The sequence below is a fragment of the Enhydra lutris genome, unplaced genomic scaffold (genome assembly GCF_002288905.1).
Source record: "Enhydra lutris kenyoni isolate GAN:26980312 unplaced genomic scaffold, ASM228890v2 scaffoldscaffold5, whole genome shotgun sequence".
Classification (NCBI taxonomy): Eukaryota; Metazoa; Chordata; class Mammalia; order Carnivora; family Mustelidae; genus Enhydra; species Enhydra lutris.
Window position 1 is genome coordinate 53578182 of NW_019154089.1, and position 27613 is coordinate 53605794.

The 27613-nt window shown below is 45.9% G+C and overlaps 1 protein-coding gene across 2 annotated transcripts in view; it reads left to right on the forward strand.

The window, feature by feature from the left end:
- Positions 1 to 27613, forward strand: part of LOC111141061 (myotubularin related protein 12) — a 71976-nt gene continuing 44363 nt past the window's right edge. For both annotated transcript variants that reach the window (XM_022493388.1, XM_022493389.1), the window contains exon 1: positions 1 to 110. In XM_022493388.1, coding sequence (XP_022349096.1) covers positions 30 to 110 — 81 coding nt within the window. In that variant the 5' untranslated portion in view covers positions 1 to 29. The remainder of the gene's footprint in view (positions 111 to 27613) is intronic.

Below are 27613 nucleotides of genomic sequence, written 5' to 3' on the forward strand. Positions count from 1 at the left end.
CTCGCGTCGCTGCTTCCTAGGGCGGCGGTATGCTGGGGAAAGGGGTGGTCGGCGGTGGCGGCGGCACCAAGGCGCCCAAGCCCTCTTTCGTGTCGTACGTGCGCCCTGAGGTGAGGGGGCGCCGCGCGGGCGGGGCGTCGGGCTGGAGCTGCCTGGGCGAGGGGCGCCGGGAGCCCCCTTCCCGCTGCGGGGAGGGCCGCGGGCGCTTCCTGTGCGTGTGCGGGAGGGAAGCCGGGCGGGGTGAAGCCCTCGGGTGGCGCGTTGGGATCTCGCGCGGGCTGAGATGGGACCTCCAGCGCTGGCAGGCAGGTGCCCGAGAGTCGGGCCCCGTCGCCGGCGGCCAGATGAAGGGGCCCAAGCCGGGAAGGTGCTGCGGCCCGGGCCGCCCCTGCCTACCTTGGCGTGGAGCTGGGGTCCCGGGCACCGCGGAGCGGAAGGGCTGCGTGCTCTGGGCCCCGGTAAGGACCTGCCCAGAGCCCGCCGCCTGGGTGGGTCTGCCCTGCCCTTGGAATTTCTCAGTTGAGTCTTCAGAGCTCGCCTGTCTCAGCTGCGTGCTTGTAAAGGTGCCGTTTGATGCCGCTGGAGGGATACCGTGTACTGCCTCCCGCCTCCCATCAGCAGGCAGTGCGGCTCTCTCCCTTCCTTGTGAATTCCCCTCTGTCATTTCTTCCCCCTTTCATTTCACCCCCTCTTGCCTTCCTCCTGGAGTTTTACGGTCAAGTTCATTCATTCATAAAATATTTTTTTGAGTTCCTGCACTGTTCTGAACTCTTGGGATATACATCAGTGAACAAAACAAAAGATCCCTGCTCTCCTGGCGCGTATTTGAGGGAGAAAGGAGTAAACAATAAGTAAAATAAACATAAGTAAATGACATGGTTATATTAGAAGGTGCTAAATATCAGGGGAAAAGGAAAGGCACCATTTTCCTCCTTGCCACAGTGGCGCTTGAGCAGACTTGAAGGATGTTTGGGGTCTGAGGAAAGAGTAGTGCTGGTGGAGGGAAGTCTGGAGTGTTGGAAGAACATGAAGGAAGAAGCCTAGTAGGTGAGGTCAAGAGTCGTAGGAAACCAGGTTGGAGAGGTTATAGCTTGTAGGCCATCGTGAGGACTTCTTGAGCAATAGTTCCCAATCCAGATGCCTAATGAGATGCATTCTTATTTTGGATTCCTGAAGGTTTTTCCTGCTCCTCTCCCCAGTAGTTTAAACAGCAATGTGCAGGAGCACTGTCAAACTCGGTGTCTTCAGCTGCCTTCCCAGTCTTCATCAGGGACTGTTTCTGTAAGACCACCTGAGGCTTGAAGCCTTCATACACGCATCTTCAAGTTCACAGTGTGTGTGTTTTCACTAGTTGAGAATACTCTTGTAATGGGTTTTATTTTTAGTCCTAATTTGAAAATAAAAACCACTTCCTCCTTAGATCCTTGATAAGGAGGCAAGGTCATCTTGAATTTTCAACAGGCTTCCCTTGTCTTGGGGGTTAGTAATGTCAGTTTCTCTTTGTGTCTTTTTTGATTGAGCCCTTGCTGAAGTACAACCGATCTTTAACCTTTCCTGTTCAGGGAGATTAAACTACAAATGGAAAGTCTTCTGAAATGTGGCCAGAGTTCAAGAATGTTCAAATTTTTCATCCACCAAGTGCACATGTTGTAATTAGGCATGTTTTTCCTCTTTGCCCACAGTGCCTGATATATTTCCTTTGAGGGATAATTAGGGAAGGGGAGTGGTTCAGTCCCAAAAGGGTCACATTTTTCGCATCCTTATAGTTGGCAGTTTTGTTTTCTTGCAATGAAATGGTGCTGTGTAGGCACTATGTTTCTTTGTTGTAATCTGTCTCTAAAAATATTTTGAACTGAGGGAAGGGCTCTGATCTAAATTGCTTATAGTTCTTAAAAGATAAGGGTATGAGCGGGGTGAGGAAGCAGTTTGTTTTTAAATGTATAGCCTTTGGAAACTTCCACGTGAACAGCTTTGAGGTGTAGCTTATGTACCTCTGAGAATACTGAGTCTGACAACCTCTTGGCTCACTCAGTAGGAGGAGTTCCTCAGAACACTTCTCTGGACTGTCATTCTGTTTCTACTCCTTTCCTTCATATTGCTTTCATCTTTACTGTGTTTGGTGTATGTCTTCTTGTCACTTCTCTGTATGCGCTTTGCTTTTGTTAGCCGGGAAATCGAAGGTTTCTCGGGCGCCTTTCTGCTGGTACGTCACTGAGCTGCCAGAACCGTCTTCACGCCTTACGATACAGCGATACCTGTGCCTGGTGATCAGCTTGTTCTTGGCTGATCAGATCTTGGAAGGCTCAACAGTGGTTTTCTTAAGTACGCCAGAGTCTGTCAAGAGTCGGCACTTTGTGTTAGAAACAGTAGCGCTTTACTGGGTAAAGTAGTTGAAGAGGATGCTTTTAAAGACAATGGGTTATTTTTTCTTTGTGATTAGAGAGGATTGACATCTGTCATTGATCCTGTGTCAGTGAATGTGCACATTAAAATCCTGAACTGTAGTTTAGGGCCTTTGGTCATGTTTTCTGAACACTGCCCAGAGGGTTACATATAGTAGAGCTTATAAGGCAGAAGCCAATGGCTCTGGAAATCGAGGTGAATGGGAGGGAGAGAGCTGGGTCATTCTTGGTGGTATCAGCCATCTGTTACTACCTCTAGAGACATCTCAGCATCACCATCCCAGCTTAGTCCCAGACAAGCAGTGCAAAGGACATTGTGCGTCTATGCAAGGGAACGCTAGGTGCTGAGCTCCGCTTCAGGGAAGTATTGGATTAGAGTTTGTAAGACAGATCCATTTTTCTTGCTAAATAAAACACCTGTTTGAATTATTATTTCAGAAGCTGTAAGTGTTCATTGTAGAAAAATAAGAAAATATAGATTTGCAAAGAATTTTTTAAAGAAAAATTGTAAGTAACTCAGAGTATACCCTGTCAGATATGTGTGTAGGTGTATGCATATGTTTTTTCTAAAATGGGTTTAATATTGCTGATCATATTATTTTGTAATCTGTCTTTTCAGCAGAAATTTGTATTGTAAATGTCTTTCCGTATCTGTTGTTAGCCTATTATGTCATTTTAACTTACACCTGTTTTCTACAACAGAAACATACTGTGATGGGGAGACATTAGGTGGCACAAAGAACCAAAGAAAGCAGTGTGATTTTTTTTTTTTTTTTAAGGATTTTTTTTTTTTTGAGAGGGAGAATGTGTGCATGCACGTGGGGGGGGGGGGGGATGGGCAGAGGAAGAGAGAGTCTTAAGCAGATGGCACACCTAGTGTGGAGCCCGACCTGGGGCTTGATCTCCTGACCCTGAGATCATGATCTGAGCTGAAATCAAGAGTTGGACGCTTAACTGGCTGAGCCACCCAGATGCTCTGTGATTTTTTTTTTTTTTTTAAGTTTATTTATCATCATTTTTTCATGGGGCTCAAGCTCGAGATCAAGAGTTGCATGTTCTACCAACTGAGCCAGCCGGGCACCCCCTATTTGTAGATTTTTAGATTTGGGAGAGAATTTAAAGATAATCTACTCCACCACTGTACTCTTTCTCTGTAATACAGATATGGAAATGAGGCCCTGCGAGTTTAAGTGTCCTACCCAGCGCCACAGAAGTATGGCAGTCCAGAGATAAGAACTGTCTCCTGGAGCTAGCACTGCCTGTGGCTCAGCCAGGCCCACAGGAGCTTGGGAAAAGGTTTCTTTGTATATGTGAGAAGAAAAAGCAAGAAAAGAAATGAAGATTGTTGGGGTGCCTGGGTGGCTTAGTCGTTGAGTGTCTGTCTTCGGCTCAGTACCTGATCCCAGGATTCTAGGGTTGAGCCCCACATCAGACTCCCTGCTCCACAGGAAGCCTGCTTCTCCCTCTCCCCCTGCTTGTGTTCCCTCTGTTTTTGTGTCTCTATCAATCAATAAATAAAATCTTAAAAAAAAAAAAAAAAAAGAAAAAAAAAATATTGAAAAAGGGAAAAAAAAAAAAATCCAGATTTAAGAGCTAATTTTTTTCTTTTCATTTATCCCTCAGGGAAAAGAATGCATTTGATTGCCTAATCTTCATTTATGGTCCTATCTTTTCATGGAGAGAAGTGAACTGATCTATGATCTTGTGTTTTTCTAAGAGATAATAGCTGGGGGTTTATATCAAAATAATACAATGAATAATTACTAATATTTATTAGGCACTTCTGTGTCCCAGTAACTGTGTTATCTCATTTCATCCTTTCAACTCTCATATGCAGTGGATACTATTACTTCCTTTTGTGTGTTTAGATGTGGAGAGAGACCCAGTGTAGTACCTTGCTCGGGGTCACAGCTGACAAGAGGTGGTGCCAGAATTTAAACTCGCACAGTCTCACTCCAGGGCTGTTCTTCTCTCCTTGAACTTATGAATGCGGGTAATATTAATGAAACATGCCTGTAGTCCTGACTGGCATTTACACACTAAAGTGCTTTCTCATTCATGGTCTCTAGTGGCAGTTTCCTTCTTGGTTCCTGTTAGCTTCTCCAGCAGGTGACTGTGAGCAGATACAGGGCCCCTTGGAAATACAGCTAATTCATTCAGCAGATATTTACTTAGCACCTGCTGGTACCAGGCACTATTCTAGATGCTGGGGCTACAAAGCAGATGAAATGATTGAGATTGTTTTTTGGTGGAACACTACTGTGTTGGATTACTGACTTTGATGACTTAGATGGATCCATGACTAGAAGGCGTTGGCTTATCCTAAAACAGACTTCTTTGCTCAGACCTAGCAATAAAAAATACCTTTAAGGGGCGCCTGGGTGGCTCAGTGGGTTATAGCCTCTGCCTTCAGCTCGGGTCATGATCCCAGGGTCCTGGGATCGAGCCCTGTGTCGGGCTCTCTGCTCAGCAGGGAGCCTGCTTCCTCCTCTCTCTCTCTGCCTGCCTCTCTGCCTACTTGTGATCTGTCTGTCAAATAATTAAATAAAATCTTTAAAAAAAAATACCTTTAAAAGCAAACTCTAGATCCATCACTTTTTTTTTTTTTTTATATTTTATTTATTCATTTGACAGATAGAGACCACAAGTAGACAGAGAGGCAGACAGAGAGAGAGAGGGAGGGGGAAGCAGGCTCTCCGCCGAGCAGAGAGCCCGATGCGGGGCTCAATCCCAGAACGCCGAGATCATGACCCAAGCCGAAGGCAGAGGCTTTAACCCACTGAGCCACCCAGGCGCCCCTCCATCACTTTTTTAAAGACTCTAACTTTTTTCCGCTCCAAACTAATTTTTCTGATGGCAGAGTTTTCTCCTGGAGCTCCGAGGTCATTGACAGTGATTTAAAGGACATAAAAAAAGAAAAAAAGGACATCAAAAGTTCTTCCTAAAATGATCACTTTCTTAGCTGTGGCTTTAGCCTGATGATCTCTCCAAAGCTTCCTCTTTTTCTCTCCTGCATGTGCTTCCTCCGGCATCTCCCTGGATCCTCTCCAGAACCACTCAACTTCTGCAGATGGAGCATCAGAAGATGTCATGAGGCTGTGTCGAGAGACACTTCCTGCAGCCCGATCAAGCAGCTGCTGTACAGGCGCTCTCGGTCTTAGAACCCGATGCTCTTCTGCACCTGCTTCCCTCTGATGTTAAAACCGGGGCTGCCATCAAAAGCTTAGGCTGAGGACAATCCATACTCACACTTTAAAGTTCTAGATTTTTCTCGGAACATCTTTAACAGGATGTTTGATATTCTTGGAAGACTTCCACATGAAACTATCTTTTGTGACAGTGTTCTTTAGTGAGAATTTGATTTTTCAGAGGCTAAAGCTTTTAATTTTTTTTTTTTTCAAATTTTCCTTATGTTTGGGGGTGGGGGTGAGGGGCAGAGAGAGAGAGAGAATCCCAAGCAGGCTCCATGCGTGGTGCAGCTTGATCTCATGACCCTGAGATCATGACCTGAGCCAAAATTGAGTGGGTTGCTTAACCAGCTGAGCCACCCAGGTGCCCCAACCAAAGCTTTTTTTTTTTAATTTATTTATTTTAGAGAGAGAGCACATGTGCGTGCATGTGCATGTGCCTGCGTAGGCAGGGAGGGGCAGAGGGAGAGAGAAACCCAAGCCGACTCCTCGCTGAGTGTGGAGCCTGATGTGGGGCTGGATCCCACTACCCCAAGATCCCAGCCCAAGCTGAAACCAAGAGTTGGATGCCCACCCGGCTCTGCCACCCGGGTGCCCCCAAAGCTTCTTTTTAATCACCTTAAAAGATGTATATTTATTTTTATGATAAAGACAATATTAAAAAAAGACAATATAGCAAAGTTTCAAACATCAGAAGTTAGAAAAATAAAATTACCGTCAGTTATGCTACCTTAACCAAAGCAGTTAGTTCCACTGTTTAGTATGTTCTTGCTTTGTCCGTGGGTGTACCTTATGGTTTCAAGCATAACATCTGTAAAGATGTGTAACCTGAATGTGGTTGTCAGCTTTGAAGATAGTACTGCCGACCCCTCCCGGTAGAGCGTGCACCTTGAGTTATTTTTCTAGCAGGAAACCACCCTTAGTGTCTCCTACGTTATGCTTGTGACTTCTGATGTGTTTTGGGGAGTCAACAAAAACACTGGGTTTGCAGTTTAATGAATCATTTAAACCTCTTGAGGGGCGCTTGGGTGGCTCAGTTGGCTGGGCATCTGCCTTCCACTCAGGTCATGATCCCAGGCTGTGCAGCCCGTTTCTCTTCTCCCTCTGCCTGCTGCTCTGCCTACTTGTGCTCTCTCTCTCTCTTTCTGTCAAATAAGTAAGTAAAATCTTAAAAAATAAAAAATAAAATGAACTTCTTGCGAGAGGTTGGGAGGTAGGATTGAACTATAATTCTTTTTTTTTTTAAAGATTTTATTTCTTTATTTGACAGAGAGACAGCGAGAGAGGGAACACAAGCAGAGGGAGGGAGAAGCAGGCTTCCCGCTGAGCAGGGAGCTGGATGCCAGGCTCCATCCTAGGACCCTGGGATAATGACCTGAGCCAGAGGCAGACGCTTAATGAATGAGCCACCCAGGCACTCCTGGAATAATTCTTGTAATCTCTCATCTTCTGTTGCTTTGGGAGAGTGAGGAGGGGAGGTAAAAATGGAGAGGGACTCTGGAATGGAGTGAAGCTGCCCAAGAGCTGGAAGGACCACAGGGCCTCCTCCTTTCCATAGTCTCCTCTACTTGCCTCCAGGGCGCAACTCAAGGGAGAGCAAACTCCAGGAGAGCAAAAAGGACTGAGGCCGGTCCTTTAAGCCTCGGTTGTATTTCCACCTGGAAAATGAGAATAATAATACCATCTGATAGGTAGGTATGAACTGGTGTGCATATTAAATGTGATTCTGCGAATCCTTAGAGTATTTGGCGCATGGTTGGGCTTCAGTAGATGTGGGCTACTGTGATTATTCAGAAGTTGTGGGTCAGGGCCATTTGGATGGTTTCAGAAAGTGCTTAATCATTAATCTTAGAATACAGAAATCTTTCCCAGCTAAGGTACCAACGAAAGTGGAGTATTTAGTTGTTGTGTTTGTTGCCATGGTATCATGCCAGGAAAGTTCACTGTGTGGTAACTCTTTCTTAGAGTATTTTTCACTATCTCTAAAAGTTTCTTTTCCTCTTTTCTTTGTTCCTTTATACATTTGAGAATGATTTGATTATACTTAAAATTCCAACCTAATGAGAACACTTACTAGTTGACTTTTTTCATTGTTAATATTTGGCCTTTGACATTTTGCTAGTTTCATTCTGTGGACCCATTTTCCCTCTTCCCTCATTTCCTTTTTTTTTTTCTCTCTTTTAAGTAACCTCTGCCCCCAATATGGGGCTTGAACTCACAACCCTAAGATGAGAGTTCCAGCTCTCTTGACTGAGCCAGTTAGGTGCCCCCATTGTCCCTCATTTCTAATGACTCTATTGTAGGCCAAATTTTTCCATTTAGCATATCTGTTCAATGATTTACTTAAGATATGAGTAAGTAAAATCAAATTGCCACCCAGGCGCCCCTAAGATTTTATTTTAAAGTAATCGCTACACCCAGTATGGGGCTCCAACTCAGAGCCCCCAGATTCAGAGTCGCATGCTGTACCAACTGAGCCAGGCAGACACCGCAGTCTACCTTTCCCTATGACAGATTGCCACCCCCTGTTTCAGACAATGGTCCTGAGCTGCTGGGCTTTTTGCTTTTCTCGCTAAGAGAGTTCTAAAATTCCTGAGGATACCTTAAAGGGAGTGAGCCCGGTTTTTGGATGAAAATTCCTGTTTTGCTTTAATCTCTTGAGATCTACTCCCCAGTGTGATATTTACATCTCATAGTTTCTCCCTCCACTGTACCATGGGATGACTGTCCTCCCTGCAGGCTTATTTTGAACATGGGAAGAAATACCCGTGTCTGTGCAGCTCAGGACTGGACACAAGGGGATCCGCAATAACTGCTAGATGCAGTCAGTAGTAGTAGGAACTTGAACTGGGAGAATTACTGATTGTGGAGCTACCATTTGCTCTGTGTCAGAATTAGGAATGCAGAAAAACAGTCTGTGCTCTGAGGAGGCTCCCACCCTGTGGGAGAGACAGCAGGTCCGCAGAGGCCTCTGATGCCCAGAGGTGGGTGCTGCCTGGTTACGGAGGAGGAGCGCTCAGAAGGCTGCTGCGGAACCTGCGGCAGCATCCGGCCTCATCTGAAGGCTGTGGAGGACTCGGAAAGGGCAGTGTGAGAAGGGGTGCTATTGTGGGGAGGAGGGGGTGTTGCAGTGGGCAGGCAGGAGCGCCAGCGCGAGAGGCGCACAGCATGTCGGGACTAGGTGGTCGGAGCATCTGTCTCATACCTTACGTAAAGGCGTGCTGGGGGGTGTGAGGGAGCTGAGTCCTGAACGGAGGAATCCGACGGCTGCTGCTAGGACACGCAGGATTGTTTTCTGCTGTGATTGCTCCTTTACTGTTAAGTCAGTCTGGCCCTTTGTGAGGCTGCGGGCATCTTCTCCTTTGCCCCTGGTTCCTCCTGCTCCACGGCCATGGAGAAGCTTCTGCTCTGAAGCTTTGAGCTCCTCACTGGCTATTCAGCTGACCTAGTATTTATGTAGCAGTTGGAGGGGGGCGGGTGGTGCACAGAAGGCAATGCCATGTGTTTTTGCAGCTGCTGTTAGTCACATCAGTTAACTGAAATGATGAGATTTGGACAGCCCCGCAGTTGCCACCTGCTACCTTCTCTAGCACTCGTACACATTCCAGTGCTGCCCTCTTTACTTGCAACGCCATGTGCTTGTTAAGAGCACGGCTTTGGAATTAGAGCTCTGCTGCTTGCTGCGTGGATTTGGCCTGGGTATTTGCCTTCTCTGAGCCTCGGTTTCCTCATCTATGAAATGGCAATAAAAATAGTAGTATTTAGCTCCTAAGATTGTTGTCTTTTTTTTTTTTTTTAAGATTTTATTTATTTATTTGACAGAGCACAAGCAAGGGGAGCAGCAGGGAGAGGAGAAATAGGGCTCCCCAACAAGCAGGGAGCCCAGTGCAGGTCTCCATCTTGGGACCCCAGGAACATGAGCAGAGCTGAAGGCAGACACTTAACTGACTGAGCCTCCCAGGGGTTCTTGTTGTTAGTCTTCATTGAGGCAATCCACAGAAAGTCATTAACACAGTACCCAACATGTAGCAAACACTCCTTAAGCTTGGACTGTGGTTGTTACTACTCTTTACCCCAGAAGCTGCCTCTGTGTGTTTGTTTGCACGTTGTTTGGGCCACCAGTGCAGGTCCCCATAGTGGCAAGATTTCCTCCATTCCCCTGTAGCATTGCTCTTTTTCTTTTTTTTTTTAAGCATGTTTTTTTAAGATTTTATTTATTTATTTGACAGAGATCACAAGTAGGCAGAGAGGCAGGCAGAGAGAGAGGAAGAAGCAGGTTCCCTGCGGAGCAGAAAGACCTGTGGGGGGCTCGAGACCAGGACCCTGGGATCATGACCTGAGCCAAAGGCAGAGGCTTTAACCCACTGAGTCACCCAGGAGCCCCTGTAGCATTGATCTTCCCTTGCATTCTCAGAGGCTTGTGTCCAGAGCCAGGGGTGCTGGTCTTTTTGCAGGACTGTGCCTTACCTGCAGCGGGTGCCTTTCTTGTCCACCCAGGGGGCCTCCCCTCCTGCACAGCTTTCTTTTTCAGTGAGCTCTTCCATGGATTCCTACTCTGTCTTCCTCTAATAATGTTTTCTCTTGTCTTGGGGATGTCCAGGACAACCTGGGGTTTGGGCAGCATATTATGTCCTGGGCTTTATTGTCGTAGGAGGCTCCCATCATTCCAGTTCGGCTTTCTTCTTTTTATTTATCTATTTTTAAGATTTCATTTATGTGTTCAAGAGGGAGAGATAGAGTCCACATGCAGAGGGAGTGGCAGGCAGAGGGAGAAGCAGGCTCCTGGCTGAGCAAGGAGCCTGGTGCCAGGCTCCATCCCAACCCTGAACCGAAGGCAGACGCTTAACCGACTGAGCCACCCAGGGGTCCTGTGGCTTTTTTCTTTCAAAATTAGCCTTCCCCGCTGCTGCCAGCAGCCCCTTCTTTCCCCGGCCAGCCAGTTGTACTCCAAACTAGTCACAGTTTCCAGGGTTCTCTTGGGAGTGGCCTTTTTGCTTGTCTGTATTTCTATTCATTCTACCCTCCCTGCTAGCATCTCGTGTGCTAGGAACCGCAGACTACAACTGCTTAGCTGGTCTCTCCCTCTACCCGAGTCACCCTGCACACCACAGCCAGGTCCCTGCTGGGTGCAGCCTTCATGTGTCATTTTCCTATTTAAGAGTCCTCCTGTCCACCTGCCTCCTCCCCAAATGTTAACACCTTTTCCAGACTCACTGCAAATTCCTTTTTTCTTCTGGTTTTTTGAAAGAGTGTTAGCTTGCATTTGGGAGGCCAGTGCTCTGCTCATTTGTGTATGACTTTGAGAGAGCCCCCTTTAGCTCTTTGGCTCATTTTCTGATTCATACAGTTGGGTTAGGCAAGTGCTTTCAAACCTTTTTGCACAAAGGGACACTGGGTGGCACAGTCCGTTGTATTGGACTGTTGGTTGCGGTGCTGGTCATGATCTCTGGGTCATTGGGTTGAGCCCCGAGTAGAGCGCGGCGGCAGGCTCTGCACTCAGCGTGGAATCTGCTTGAGATTCTCTCTCCCTCTGCCCACTCCCCACCCCCACCCTTGCACATGCCCTCCCTCCTCTCAAATAAATCTTTTTTAAAAATATTTTATTTATTCATTGTAGATTCATTTGAGATGATTCTTGAGATTAAGAGTCATTCATGCTTCTTGACAGGAATCACTTTAACAGATGACTGCTGGGGCATAAATAAAGACCAAGAATAGAGTCAGCAACCACACTAAAGTCCGACCACAGCTCTTCACCTCAACCATCCAAATCACTGTCCAGCAGAAATAAAAAAAAGAGCCTCAGAATGATGCTCCCACCAGCTACTGCTGGGGGTAGGGGGTGGGGACAGGGTGGCTGGGTTATGGACATTGGGGAGGGTATGTGCTATGGTGAGTGCTGTGAAACGTGTAAGCCTCATGATTCACAGACCTGTACCCCTGGGGCAAATAATACATTATTTGTTAATTAAAAAAAAAAAAGCATGAATGAGTAATACTTTCACTGCCATTCAATAAATGAGGAGCTGTCAAACTAGAGTGAGGGATTTAATTTGAGCCTTAGTGAGCAGTTACTTTCTTCCTTTTAAAAAAATCTGAGGTAAGGGGAAAAAAAGCAGTCTAAATATGCAAGAAAGGATCTAGAATGGGCACATGAGTATTTCTCAGTTGTTAGGGTAATGCACTATTAGAGGCTATTTCCTGTTTCCCTGTCCTGAACACTTGTTAGAGTTGAAAGGGTACTTGATGATATTATTTCATAATAGGAAAAAAGTTTTGTTTTTAGATTTTATTCATTTATTCGACAGAGAGGCAGCGAGAGAGGGAACACAAGCAGGAGGAGTGGGAGAGGGAGAAGCAGGCTCCCTCCTGAGCAGGCGTCCTGATGTGGGGCTCATGGGGCTTGCCTGGGATCATGACCTGAGCCGAAGGCAGACGCCCAACGACTGAGCCACCCATACGCCCCAGGAAAAAGGTTTAAGATTGGTAGTTACCTAGGGCTAGGAGTGGGGTTAGAGGGTTGGCGTCAGGGAGAATGCTAATGGGTACTATGCTGATGAGTACCATGTTTCTTTTAGGTGTGATGAAAATACTCTAAAATTGATTGTGGTTATAGTTGTTGTACAACTATAGTTGTACAACTCTGAATATACTAAACACCATTGAATTGTGCACTTTATTTTTTAAAGATTTTATTTATTTATTTGACAGAGGGATAGAGCCGGAGAGCACAAGCAGAGGGAGAAAGAGAAGCAGGCTCCCTCCTAAGCAGGGATCCCAGTGTGGGGCTTGAACCCAGGGTACTGGGAACCTGAACTGAAGACAGATGCTTAACCGACTGAGCCACCCAGGCACCCTGAATTGTGCACTTTAAATAGGTGACCTGTAGGGTGTATGAATTTGTCTTTGTGTTTTTGTTTGTTTGTTTTTTAAAGTAAGTTCTATGTCCAGTGTGGAGCTTTGAGCTCACAGCCCTGAAATCAAGAGTCCAGGGCTTTACTGACTAAGCCTGCTAGGTGCCCCTGAATTAGGTCTTAGTACTACTTTTACAAAAATGGAGTAAAAACCAGAAGTACTAAACTTGTGTTTTAAACTTTCTCAGGTGTTGGAACTCCTGAGAAAAAGTCCTGGCTTCATCACCTGTTTAGCTATATGAGCCCGGGCACACGATTTACCCTCTTGGAGCTTCAGTGGCCTTATCTGTAAAGCGGGGATGAGAATACTTTATAGGATCATTGCCAAGATAAATTACACAGGGCATATGAAAGTGGACGTACTAAAATCTCCAGTAAATTATATATTTTTATGTTTAAGTTAGATCTATATTTTGATAATAGATGTGCTTTTTTTTTTAAAAGATGTTATTATTTATTTGAGAGGGTGTGGAAGCGAGGGAACACAAGCAGGGGAAGAAGCAGACTCCTGTTGAGCAGGGTGTCCCACGCTGGGCTTGAGCCCAGAACCCTGAGATCCCGACCTAAGTCAAAGGCAGACGCTTTACCGGCTAAGCCACCAGGCGCCGCATGGATAATAGATGCTTAGTCTGAAGTGTCTTTGAGAGTCCCCAGCTAGCCGTATGCCATGAACACTTACTGAGGCTGAGAACTGATTTGCATGATGAGTAAACAGTGGAGTCCTCAAAGACCAGATACCGGAACGGCTCAGTCTGTGGTCTGTTGCTTTGAGTCCAGACAGATTGTCAGGTCACCTCTTACTGCATGTCTGCTTCCCTGGCTTCTGTTTTCTGGCCAGGGTAATTGTTTGTACGCTAAAGACCGTGTATAGTTAGTGGAGTGGAGCTGTGGTTAGCAGGAAAGTGTTACCTGGTCTTGCTTTCAGAGGGCAATGAGCCTGCTAGTCAGGCTGGCTCCGAAGGGAGTGAGCCCTCTGGCCAGGAGCGGGGAGCCAGCAGTCCTAGGAATCAGCTCTGGGAAACAAATCCTGTCTTGGTTTCTAGCTCCCTAGAACTGGACTGTGGGTAGATTGATTTAGCTTCTAGTCTCTGTCTTCAGTGACGAGGCTTCATATTTAAAGGCTGGCTTTGAGGGGCGCCTGGGTGGCTCTGTCGTTAAGCATCTGCCTTCTGCTCAGGTCATGATCCCAGGGTCCTGGGATCGAGCCCCGCATTGGCCTTCCTTGCTCAGCAGGAAGCCTGCTTCTCCCCTTCCCACTCCCCCTGCTTATGTTCCCTCTCTCACTGTGTCTCTCTCTGTCAAATCAATAAAATCTTTAAAAAAAATAAGTAAAGTCTGGCTTTGAACATGTGCCAGCCCCACTGACGGGACTAGAATGCATTTCACAAAGCCCGTGAGATGTGTGATAAGGGTTCAGTAATACTTGGCACTAGTCATGTACTTAGGTAGTGATTTTAAATTTTTTTTTTTTTTTTTTTTTGGCAGAGAGAGACACAGTGAGAGAGAGAACACACACAGAGGGAGTGGGAGAGGGAGAAGCAGGCTTCCCATTGAGCAGGGAGCCTGATGCGGGGATCTATCCCAGGACCCTGGGATCATGACCTGAGCCGAAGGCAGACGCTAAACAACTGAGCCACTCAGGTGCCCTGGTAGTGATTTTTAATAGAGCTGTTTATTAAAAAAATCTGTCAAGAACTATGCTTAGGATTAAAGAATATTACCAGGATCAAGGATTATTTGTGTCTTTGTATGTTTTTGTGTACATATTCTTTCAGTACACTTTTATTGACTATTTACTATCCGAGGCTAAAAAGTAAAAAACTGAGGAGCATAAAGGGAAGGGAGGGGAAAAATGAAACAAGATGAGATCAGAGAGGGAGACAAAACATAAGAGACTCAATCATAGGAACCTGAGGGTTGCTGGAGGGGAGGTGGGGGGATGGGGTAGCTGGGTGATGGGCATTAAGGAGGGCAGGTGATGTGGTGAGCACTGGGTGTTGTATGCAGCTGATGAATCACTGAACTCTACCTCTGAAACTAATAATTCACTATATGTTAATTAACTAAATTTAAATACAAAAGTAAAATTAAAAAAAAATACACATAGGTGTGGCCTCAGCCTCCAGTTTGTGTCGCTGGTTGGGGAGGCAGACAAGGTATAAGATTGTCGTGATACCGGAGGGAGGATGGACCAGAGAGAGCTTCACAGGGGTCTTGAACTTCGTGTAGATAATGGATTGACCAGCCCAGTGGCTGCACTGGGGGCTAGATGGTGGCAGTGTGGCTGTGGTCACAGCAGTGTGCAAGGTGAGAGGTGATGGTGGCTGAAAGTAAGAGCGGCAGCGGGGATGGACAGATGTGAACGGATTCTGGAGCTATCGATAATGCCGAGCAGACAGGATATGAGGGCCAGGGAGTAGTTAGACTCCTGGGAAAAAAAAGAATGACTCATGGGTGAAGGGAGGTGTGCGGGTGACATGGGTGATGGGGATGAAGGAGGGCACTTGTGATGAACAGTGGGTGTTGTATGGAAGTGTAGAAGCACTGTATTGTATACTTGAAACTAATACTACACTGCATGTTCACTAACTGGAATTTAAATAAACTCTTTTTTTAAAAAAGGAAGGAATCCTGGGTGTCAGCTGATGGGACTGACCATCGAATCAGAGCCCAGAGGAAGATGGACAGGTAGGGGGAGAGCGGGGAAGTGATGAGCTGATTTTGAAATGTGAATTTGGAGGATGTTAGGACCATTCCAGTGCAGGTGGCCAGGTGGCTGTTGGGGTGTCCAGGTCTGGAGCGCTGAAGAGAGACCTGGAGTAGCGAGTCACTGGGGCTCATCCTTTCTATTGCTGGAAGTGCCATGGGTGGGAGAGCTCTACGAGGGAACACAGGTCTTGTGAGGAGAGAGGAGGACCCTGTCCGAAAAGGAGACTTTGGAAGAGCAGCCAGAGAGTAGTTATTTGGCCTAGAACTCATTTCTGCTGATTTCCAGGGCTCAGGATAAATGACACTTCCCGAGAGTAGCAATCTCTCTGACCCTGTCTGAATGTGGCTGGATGCCCCTGCTGTGCTCCCATCCGCCTGTGGCCTGTCCTTCTCCAAATGCAGCAGCTCGCACACGGCTCTGTTACAGCTTGTGCTGTGCTCCGCTCCTGCTGCTCTGGGAAGACCAAGGCCGTGTGTTCTCTCCTGGATTCGTGGTGCTGGAATACAGCAAAAGAAGTGACAGCTCAGTCCGTGGAAGAGTCTGTGGAAGGCCGGGAGGCAGAGTCCTGGAGATGGTTGTGGCCAGCCGGCAGAAGCAGTTGGACTGTAGTGAGGAACACGATTCTGGTCAGGCTGACTGAGGCTCCAGTCCCACCTCACTTAACCTTGGCCAGCCTCAGTTCCTCATCTGTGACATGAGAACACTGATAGCCGCTAACAGAGTCGTGAGGACTGCAGGAGGTGGTGCATTCTTTGTATGATCTTCTGTCCACCTCTAGTATTTATGGCACCGTTTGCCTAGTGTTCCAGTGATTACTTTTTATTTGTCTGAAGTTAGGGAGGGCAGAAGTCACTTCTTATTTATCTTTAAATCCTATGCACTTGGCATTTAGGATGTTCAGGAGCTTTTTGTTGAAATGAATTGGTGCATATTAGAGATGGGTCACTTGCTGCTCTGCGTAACCCAGACCCCGCCCAAGTGTTGACTCCTGGGTTTCGCTCCTTGGGCTCACTGGAGCCCTGTGCTTTGGGCCACTCCTTAGAAATCTAGTTCTGAGAAGGGATCACAGTGACAACTTGTTAATGCCAGGCCCGCTGTGTGATGTGGATTCTCGTAGGTGTGTCTCCTTGGGGCCATACGCTTGCTGAAGAATGGGTGGCAGTTCTCAGTCTTGTCTGGCATATGTTGCCAGCATAGGAGCGCTTCTGGCTCCTGGGGTGGGGGTGATGTCGGGGAGGGGGCAGCTGCCCCTCCTGGGGATGGTGGATATTCGCAGTGGGAACAGGAACAGATGCGGCAATTTTTGATCTGTGGGTTGGAATGTCTGGAAACTGAAAGACTTGTTATTCATGCCCTTAACGTCTTTTAAAATTAAAACAAAAGGAATACCCAAAACATTGGGGTAAATGATGGAATAAGAAATTAACAACAACAAAAAAAACCCAACTCCTGTCCTAGCACTGTGGCAGAACTGTTCTCCATTTCTGTTCAGACACTGTTCTAACTGAATTCAGGCCACCGGGATACCCTAGTTTTAAAAATGTGGACACGCGGAGACTGCTGGCAGCCGTCCGTGCATTCTTCTGTGCCGTCGTGGCACAAAATGTCCACGCTCAGAGGGAGTAGCAAGAGGTGCTGCACAAAGCGTTTGGCCCATTTTTAACTGCCACATTTGTTGAAAATTTGCAGCATTTTCAAATGAGTTGGTTCTCAGGGATCTTGCAGAGTTCAGGAAAAGTCTGTCAATGTAACTAGGAGAACCAGTTTTGTGTGATTATTATTATTTTTTTAAGATTTTATTGATTTGACAGACAGAGATCACAAGTAGGCAGAGAGACAGAGAGAGAGAGGAGGAAGTAGGCTCCCTGCCTAGCAGAGAGCCCGATGTGGGGCTCGATCCCAAGACCCTGGGATCATGACCTGAGCCGAAGGCAGAGGCTTTAACCCACTGAGCCACCCAGGCGCCCCAGTTTTGTGTGATTATTAAAGAGCCATACTTTTCTACCTTTTTCCCCCTACACATTGAACCAAGATAGTTAATTGGGGTCAGTAAGGACTTTGATCCCATGTTTCATTGCTCTGGAAGTAAGATTGGTCCCATCTGCTGGTTAGGCAGCTGGGCAGGGAGTGTCAAGAGTTGAAGGATGGGGGGACCGAAGGAGTACAGGGTTAAGAGGAAGTCCAGGCCCCTCTCTGAAACCAGGGGGCAATTTAAGAAAGCATAGAGGCGGGCGCCTGGGTGGCTCAGTGGGTTAAGCCTCTGCCTTCAGCTCAGGTTATGGTCTCAGGGTCCTGGGATCGAGCCCCATATCGGGCTCTCTGCTCGGCAGGGAACCTGCTTCCCCCCTCGCTCTCTGCCTGCCTCTCTGCCTACTTGTGATCTCTCTCTCTGTCAAGTAAATAAATAAAATCTTTAAGGAAAAAAAAAGAAAGCACAGAGGCAGCTGTCACTCCATGTGAGTTGAATTGGCTGTAGGGTCCTGGGATGATGCCAGCCCCCATCTTTGGCTGTTGCTCTCCTGCAGTTCTAACTGGACAGTCTTCACGATTTCTGGTCTTTCTGGATTAATGCCATACACATGACAGGCTTGAATGGAATGCACTCTTTCTCCAGTACTTTACCATATGATGAGAGCATTTGGTGATGCCATCCATAGTAACGGCCCAAGCCTAGACAGATACTGTATCTGAAGCCGTATGTTTCTCTGGTCTCTGCTCAAGTGATTTTAAAACCTCTCACTTCTTGGTCATTACTAATTAAATTAGTCAAGGAAGTCTTTTGAACATGTTCCATGTGCAAGGTTTGTATGGGATTCTGGGGATATATGGTGAGCAAAAAACAAAACAAAACGAAACAAAGATGTGCCCTCAAGGAGTTTAGATTGGTGGAGAGGTAGACTTAAATAATTACATAACAAATGTGAAATTTAACTATGGCAAGGGCTCGGAGGAAGAGAGAGACATGGGGCTGTGAGAACCCAGTAACAGAAATGGCCCTTGTCCTGAGACCTGATGAATACTCAGATTCACAGGGTGAGAAGGAGAGAAGCATTCTGTAGAAGGAGCATCCTGTGGAAACACCTCAGGATGGGAAGGAGAAGGTATGGGAGGCTGAAAGAAGGCCATTGTGGCCAACACGCAGACTGAGGAGGAGAATGGTAGGCAAGCAGAGTGGGCAGGTGGGTAAGGGCCAGGCTGCACAGGGCCTCATAGGCCGCGTCAGGGCACCGTCTTCATCCCGCCAATAATGCAAACAAACTGTGCGCTGACAGGCTCGCTGCTTCTTTAGGGTGGAGAACGGATTAGAAGGTGGGCGGATGCAAGTAGACTGGCTGGCAAGACCGCCTCCAAGTGGGAGATGATGGCTTGAACAAGGTGATACTGGTGGAGATAAGGGAGGAACATGGATTCTAGAAACATTGAACCTGTGATACTGATGCAGTTTGGTGGTAGGTTGGATCTTGAGGCTGATGGAGAAGGGAGGTGTAAAGGGAGACTGTTAGGTTGGCCTCCAGACTACGTGTTTTTCAAGGGAAGCACGGACTTGGCAAGGTAGTACATAGCAGTATTCATCGTGGCCGGAGTCTTTCCTGGAGTGCCATGCGTCGGAAGATTCCCACTGAACCCTCAAGGGTTTGTTGGGGTGACAGCTCAGAGACTTCTGCCTCAGGGGACCCAGGGGAATAAGTCACAAGAGGTAGCTCGGGGGGGAGTTGAAGAAGCCCCAGCCAGCGCTTCCCCGTGCAGCCAGCCCTTGCTCCTGGCCAGAGGTGTTTTTGGTTTTTGTTTTTTTTCCCTTCGGCCTCCTGTTGCCTGTCTGCAACACACTTCGAGGTTTTCCCTGGGGACTTTCTATGATTCTTGGTTTGACTTGGTTTCGGATGGGTCTAGCAGATATATTCACTGATCATTTTTTTTTTTTTTAAAGATTTTATTTATTTATTTGACAGAGAGAGATCACAAGCAGGCAGAGAGGCAGGCAGAGAGAGAGGAGGAAGCAGGCTCTCCGCTGAGCAGAGAGCCCGATGCGGGGCTCCATCCCAGGACCCTGAGATCATGACCTGAGCCGAAGGCAGCGGCTTAACCCACTGAGCCACCCAGGCGCCCCTTCACTGATCATTTTGTCCCATTTTTCCTTCCTTCCATGTAAGGGGCCATGTGGCGTCCTCTAAGGACACGGACCAAGACAGCTACCAGGTTGGACTTCACCTCCACACGTACTAGCCATGCTGGTCGGGTGTCTTCATCTGCAAAATGGAGATAATAGTGGGCCTAATAACCCCACTTCAAAGGCTTGCCATAAGGATTAAAGAAGTTAATAAGTATCAAACCCGTTAAACAATGCCTGACACATACAACTCAAGAAATACACCCTGCGCCTGGGTGGCTCAGTAGGCTAAGCTTTTTGATTTCAGCCCAGGTCGTGATCTCAGGGTTGTGAGATTGAGCCCTGCGCATGGAGCCTGCCTAAGAGTCTCTCTGCCCTGCCCCCTCTGTTCCTCCCCCCACCAAAAAAATATATTTATCATTATTCACCTCTCAGTCTCAGTAAGGGCTGGTCCTTGTAACTATCCTCTTTGGCGTTTACAGAGTGGACGTTTGTGATTTCTGTAGTCCACAAGTGACCACTGAGTCATGATTTACTAATTCGTAGTGTTGATAGGGAAGAGATTGTATTTACTTATCCAATTGTAAAGATCAGGTCGGATAGCCTTTAGTCACTCATCCAATAGATTTTCCCATGAAGACAACAGCTTATACACACTCAGAATGCAGCATGATCAGGAGTGGGGTGTCCATGTGCGAATTTGATCCTGTCCTCTAACCCACTTCGAGATCCATGTTCAGACTCGGCACATCCAGACGTGGGTGCTCCTGTACCCTTGTTGGTAACTGCTTCCCCTCGCCTCCATTTGACTGTGCTCATTCTCCCAGAATCAACAAGCAACAGATGTTATAACTCTTTCTCTTTCTCGGACACATTGAGATATTCGCTCCATATTTGTCAGTCCTTTGTTTTTCTGCATAGTTCAGAAAGCTGTTGTAGGGGTGCCTGGGTGGCTCAGTTGGTTAAATGTCTCAGGTCATGATTCCAGGGTCCTAGGATTGAGCCCCATATCAGGCTCCCTGCTCAGCAGGGAGAGCCTACCTCTCCTTCCGCCAACTCTCCCTGCTTGTGTGCTCTCTCTCTCTGTCTCAGATAAATAAATAAATAAATAAATAAATAAATAAATAAAATAGTTTAAAAAAAAAAAGGAAAAAAAAGCATCTGCCTTTTGCTCAGGTCATGATCCCAGGGTCTTGGGATTGAACCCAGTGTTGGGCTCGGCTCCCTGCTCAGTGGGGAGTCTGCGTCTCCCTTTCCCTCTACTTTCCCCACTCCTATTGTGCGCTCTCTCTCTTTCTCTCTCTCAGACAACTAAAATCTTAAAAAAAAAAAAAAGCTATTGTAAAATACAGGAGTGAGGGGGCGCCTGGGTGGCTCAGTGGGTTAAAGCCTCTGCCTTCGGCTCAGGTCGTGATCCCAGCCTGGGATCCAGCCCTCCATCGGGCTCTCTGCTCAGCAGGGAGCCTGCTTCCTCCTCTCTCTCTGCCTGCCTCTTCGCCTACTTGTGATCTGTCAAATAAATAAATTTAAAAAAAAAATACAGGAGTGAGGACATAGGACATAACAAATGAGACTCCATTCTGCCTTTCCTGACTCCTCCCCACCACCCAAACAGATAGCTTCCCAAATTAAAAGAAAATATTAAGTTTTTTGAGGGGAGGATTTTAAAGTTTATTTATTTACTTTTTTAGTAATCTTTACACCCAATTTGGGGTTAGAATCCATGACCCTGAGATCAAAAGTCCCATGTTCTTCTAGCTGAACCAGCCAGGCACCTGGGGAAGTTTTTTTTTTTTTGGTTTTTTAGTTTTTTTAATGATTCTCTTTGTATACAATGACTTATTGGAGTCCCTTCAGCTATTTCCCTTCTTAGGACTGTTGTCTATTTTGTTTTGGGAATGGCTATTTGATGGTCATGGTACTTATTTTTTCCTGAGTTTTTGTAATAATTGGATAGTGTATAATTTATAATTATTTTGAAGTATTAACCAGAGAAAGGTTAGATATTAGTGATGTTTGCCTACAGGTAGCTCCTTAAATTCTACTGCTTAAGCACTTACATAGGTTTTATTCTCAATTTGTTACCAGCTTTCAACAATTTACTCTCAAGAGAATCAACTATGGTGGGGTGCGTGGGTGGCTCAGTGGGTTGGGCCTCTGCCTTCGGCTTGGGTCATGATCTCGGGGTCCTGGGATTGAGCCCTGCATCAGGCTCTCTGCTTGACGGGGAGCCTGCTTCCCCCTCTCTCTCTGCCTGCCTCTCTGCCTACTTGTGATCTCTCTCTTTGTGTCAAATAAAATATAATAAAATCTTTAAAAAAAAATCAGCTATGGAGAAAGCTTTACTTTTTGTACGGCGTGTTGGAGAAGTCCCTTCCTCAAATGCGGTGTTCTCTCTCTCTTTTTTTTTTTTTTTAATATTTTATTTATTTATTTGACAGACAGAGACCACAAGTAGGCAGAGAGGCAGAGAGAGAGGGGAAAGCAGGCTCCCTGCTGAGCAGAGAGCCTGATGTGGAGCTCGATCCCAGGACCCTGAGATCATGACCTGAGCTGAAGGCAGAGGCTTAACCCACTGAGGCACCCAGGCGCCCCAAATGTGGTGTTCTTGTAAAGAAGCCATTAGTCTACTCTCTGGGTCTTGCAGTGGGTTCAAAGTACTTTGTGTTGCAGGAGATAAAACATAAAATGACCATTTCTAACTCATTGTGGGCTTCTAGAAACAAATTCTTTTTTTTTTTTTTTAAGATTTTATTTTTATTTGACAGAGACAGCGAGAGAGGAACACAAGCAGGGGGAGTGGGAGAGGGAGAAGCAGGCTTCCCATGGAGCAGGGAGCCCAGGACGTTGAGATCATGACCTGAGCCCAAGGCAGATGCCTAACGACCGAGCCACCCAGGCACCCCATAACAAATCCTATCAAGTGAAAAATGCCATTTCTTTTTCTTTTGCTTCAGATATTCCTGTATACTCTGTCTTACGGAATCAGGGCCACCTTGGGTGTCACTAACTGCAGGAGCTTCTGATCCACAGAAAAGAATTCAGAGTAGATTCAATTTAGTTTAATGTGGGAAATAGGACTGAGAGAGAAGTAGAAATTTTTCTTACTCTTGTGACAGAATCTTGAATAACTGTAACTCTAGAATATTTGAATTCTTTGTTTACTCAGAAGAAAGGACAAGAGAATGAAAGCAGTCAAGAAGCACAGATACTGTTACGACCAACAGTGATAACTCCCATTTCCTGAACAAGTGTGCCAGGCGTTTGCATACATTTTCCTTCAAGCCTCGTATTAGGTAGTATTATTTCCATTTCCATAGGAGCAAGTGAAAGCTCAGCAAGGCGAAATGACACTCCCAAGGTCATGTCTGTAGAGCAGAGCTGGATTTGATCTGTGGCCCCATTTCTGTATTCTTTTTGATGTTAGTGCCTCCACTGAGAGAAGTTTGGAGAAACAAGGGGGAAAACAAAATTTATTAGTATTCTGCTGTATTAAAAATACAGCTTTCTGCTGTAAAAAAGGTAGATTTCACCCTAAGATGCACATAGATTCCCACCTAATATGTGGCTACAAATACATTTGCCCCCTCAGATTTTCTATTTTAGCAGAGAAAACAAGTGTATTAAATATCCATTTGAGAGCAGTAGAGCGACTTGCAGGAAATAAAATGTCTGTGGTGTGTCTTTTTCGCACTTTGGTGCCAAATGTGATTGAAAGAAATTGTGTTTTGGAACCTTTAGGGACGTTGGCTCTTGGAATTAGCCCTTCTGGCTGGATGAAATTAAATAAAAACTGAGAATAACAATCAGTTTTTGACTCAAAGCCCTAATAAACAGTGAAGGGTGGATGTGAAGCATTTTGGCATCTGTAAACATTCTGGTTTGTGAGAGCTTCATTGTAGAGTCACCCTCCAGAGCCCCCCACTCTTTTCAAGGTCAATCGCTTTCTGGTAGGGCCCGTTTTTTGCCTTTCCTGAGGTGCCTTAGGTCTGTCACACTTTTGAGAATATGTGCAACTTAAATGTGAACTTGGTAAGAAACTAGAGAATTTACTTTTTAAGAACCAGTGGAATGAAAACCAGGCTGCTTTTCAGCCTCTCAGATTCTCAGGAGTGTTGGCTGACTTTGGCTTTCACATGCTTTTGTCCTGGATGTGGCAGATCCTTGTACAGTGAAGTACAGTTCTCCTAAGGGAATTCTCCTAATTTGTCCTAATCAGTTTTGTAATAAGAGACTGGTTTCCTACTACAGGCAGTGGGTATCACAACCATTTTCCCTTTTGTAGTAGGAAACCAGAGACCGTATTTGTTAGAACTAATACTTAGCAGGGAAGAATGTGACTTCTGGAGCTCGTTAGGGATTGGACTGTACCCTGGATTAGTGATTTATTTCCTATAAAAGGAAAGTTCCAGAACCTCTTTAAGCCTTTCTTCATCTTTAAAATGGAGACAATACCACTGCTAGAGTAGTGCAGATTAATGAGATACTAAGGAAGACCGCTTACTTGGCACATAGTAGCAGCTTAGTAAGTGTTAGTTGGCTGTTACTATCATTACAGTGAAAGCGTGCAGTTGAAATGAAGGCTGAGCCTGACAGTCTGAGGAGGGCTTTGATGGCCATGCACAGGCTTGGACACATCTGTGTTTACTGCTCCGAAATCCTTTTGTCTTCATGATTTTCTATAGGCCTCAAAGTAGATGAGGTTGCTCTCTGAACTGTGTTGTGGATGAATAAAGTTTTGTTAGAATTCTTTAGTGGCATTTGAGGCAGGGGATCACATTTGATAGTGTGGCGTTAGGCATTAGTGGCATTTGATGATTTTTCTTGGGTGCTGGCTTTTCAGCAGCAGTGTGATCTTACTGTGTTTTTCTGACCTCTCCTTACACAGTCGGAGCTCTGAGGGCAGTTTGAGGGATCGTGGCAGTTTTAGTAGGAAGTTGAGCCCCGTGAGGAATCTTGGTGGTGTTTCTGTCATCCCTCTCCGAAGCTGAAATTCCCACACACTTCGAGTATGTGGCTTCTCAGTGACTTAGCTAGCTGCTCTGTGTGTTTTCCCTTTTCTCCCTCACACCTGTTATTGGTCAGCAACTTGTTGCCACCATCCAAATGTATTTAACATTATTCTAAGGAAGTAGAGGAGTCAGTACATTTAAAATGAAAAATGTGTATTGAGCTTTTGGGGCATTTGACAAAGATGATGATGACTGGGAAAAGGTCTCCAGCCTTTTCCCTTTTTCTTTCAGGAAATGTTCTAGTGGGTTGATACTCATCCCTCTGAGAATTCGGTTGCTTGTTGTGACAGTGTTCTGGAATGGAGAGAGCGGGTCTGTTGGAGGAGTCTTTCCTTTTTGTTTCTTGTGAGGGAAAGCCAACAAGGACCCGGCTTCCTTTCCGGACACGCATGCTCAGGCTCACATCACTGTCATGATTTTGACCTTGCATAGGTGTCTTGGGCATTATCTTGCAAGGCAGGGAGTAGGGCTCTTAATTCCATTCTTTTAGATGGGGACACTGAGGCCAGGCACTTGCCCAAGGTCCCTTTGATATCTTTGTAGGCTAGAACCATACAAAGGGTTCCTCATTTAGTCCTGCGATTTTTCCTGAAAGACCTGTATCAGAGATAGTAAATGCTATGTGCTTAACTCACTGCGCTGTTTAAAATCCTACATGGGCTCCTCACTACCCTTGGACTAAAGCCCAAACTCCTTAGAATTGCCTAAAACCCACCACTCACCCCACCATCTTTCTCATCTCTTACAGAATTACTTGCATCTGTGTCTTTGCATCTCTTCTCTCTACTTGACCGTCCCTTGAACTCTTGCACATTCCTTAGGAGCCACTTGCCTAGAAGCATTGAGGGCATTTGGAGAAGCACTAGAAGCACTTGTTTGAACAGTCTCCCCTCTCCCAACTCCTCCTTCTTTTGGGAAGTTAGGCCCCCTCTTTTGTGCTCCTGGACCCCCACATCAATACCTTTATTCATAGCATCCATCATGCATTGTCCAAGAGTGTTAATGTTGTCTGTTCTCCCCCTGGACTGCAGACTCCTGTTTACCTAGCACTTGGTAGGATTCATTTAAATTACCTTTGTGTCTTAGAAATCTCTTCTTTCTTCCCATGAACAACCTCAGTTACCTTTAGAAGCCTAGCATCCTCTGCTTAAAATGTGTGTGTGTGTGTGTGTGTGTGTGTGTGTGTGTGTATAAATGTGTATGTGTATACAAATACATTTATGACTTCGTTTAGAAGTGACTACGAGGCTTTATGGTTGGAGGCTTCATACATCCTTGCTCTATCTAGAACCTACACGCTGAGGCTGTAGATGCTAGTTGTGGCATTTCATTCTTGGCTGCCATTCTTTCTTGTGAGGTAGCAGCTATGACAGGGGTCCTAATCCTATAGCCCTGGATATATTGTACATTGACATATTATAATACGTGATTCTAGTCATTGATGTTTTCTGTATTGTTAATGCGGTTGACCTAAGTCAGTAATTCCCTTAGTGACAATCAGAAGCCATGTAACTAAGGTAGGTGAACAAAAGGATTTATTGTAAGGATGCAGGTGTGGTTCATGGAGCTGTGGGGCAAAGGTGTGGCTGGGCCTCAGTGGAACCTGGGACCGTGAGAGTGCAGGCCGTGGTTAAGGGAGCTTTTCTTTCCACATAACCTTCTCACGATTCTCGTTCTCTGCAGAACAGCCTTTTCTTTCTTTCTTTCTTCCTTTCTCTCTCTCTCTCTTTCTTTCTTTTAAAGATTTTTTATTTGTTTATTTGAGAGAGAGAGATCACATGTTGGCAGAGAAGCAGGCTCTCTACTGAGCAGAGAGCCCGATGCGGGGCTCAATTCCAGGACCCTGGGATCATGACCTGAGCTGAAGGCAGAAGCTTAACCCACTGAGCCACCCAGGCGCCCACAGAACAGCCTTTTCTGCTTTACCATACTCGTGACCAAATTTACAAGGTTGTAGTTTAAGTAGCCAGCTTGGTTAACTTCTTAGACTTTCAGCCAAATTAATTGGGGACATAAAATGATTAACTCTTCAAGGGACCACTGTCTGCTTCCCAGGCATTTGATGGCGAAGCAGTGGTTCACTCCAGGAACTTGGGGGGAGCAGAGAATAGTTGTTTGGGGAAAGGGAGTTTTCGGTAGGACAGAATCCTAAAAGGTTTCTCCTGATTGTTTTGTTTATAGAATGTAAAGAAAGAATTCTACTAACCATTTCAAAAATTGATACAGGTAGTTGTAAGTAGTATAAATTCTTTATCATTAGAAGATTCTACTTGCACAGACATAGTAGTCGGGCTAGTCCTCTCCAAGCTGGCTGCAGTGTTTGAACTGAATTCCAAGCACTAGTCAAGATGATCACTAGTTTTCAAACAGCTGAGTGAATTTAATGAATAGTTTTCCTATCTCCTTAGAGAAAGATGACAGATCTGTCAAGAATAATTGTGCTTTAATTTAGTGCCGTGCCAATGGCAGACGATGAAAGTTCCATGAGAATTTCCAAATAAGCAAAACACTCAGAGCATTTATGTATGCAGGATGCACAACGTAGAGTAATGCATCAAAGTCCTCTGGGGATCTTTTTGCAAAACCAAGGGCCCAGCTGGATCCCTAGCACTCTGATTCCTTACACTTGTGATGAGGCTTGAGTACCTGCAGAGGTAACAAGATCCCCAGATGACGTGACACTCCCCAAATCTAGAGGCACTGCTTCTTCAGAAGGACCTGATTTATTGGCGTCTTTTGAGATGTGAACTGTAAGGATCTCTAAAATACAGCATGCTCCAAATGGGTTCTCTGAGGGGCACCTGGCTGGCTGACTCAATGAAGTGCCTGACTTTGGCTCCGGTCGTGATCTCAGAGTCCTGGGATTCAGCCCCCACCCCCAGTGGAGCTCCCCCGCACTCAGTGGGGTGTCTGCCTCTCCCTCTGCCCTTCTCCCTGCTTGTGCTCATACTCTGTCTTTATCTGAAATAAAAATCTTTTTTTAAATAATGGGTTCTCTGAAACAGCTATGATTTTCTTCTTAAGCTTCAAGATTTCAGTGTTCAGTATTTCAGTCTGAATTCACAACTTCAGGAAACTGCTACCACCTAGAGCCTCATGCCAAAGAAAAAACAAAATCTGATTTTATTTGTTAAAAGAGCTGGTTGTGTCATGTAGAATTTTCCACAGTAGGGATTTGGCTAGCTGCAACCCCATGGTATCATTTAACATGTTTCTCTGTCCCGGTGTTTCTTATAAATTGGTAGATTGATATAGAAACCCAGGCCAGTTGAGGATAGA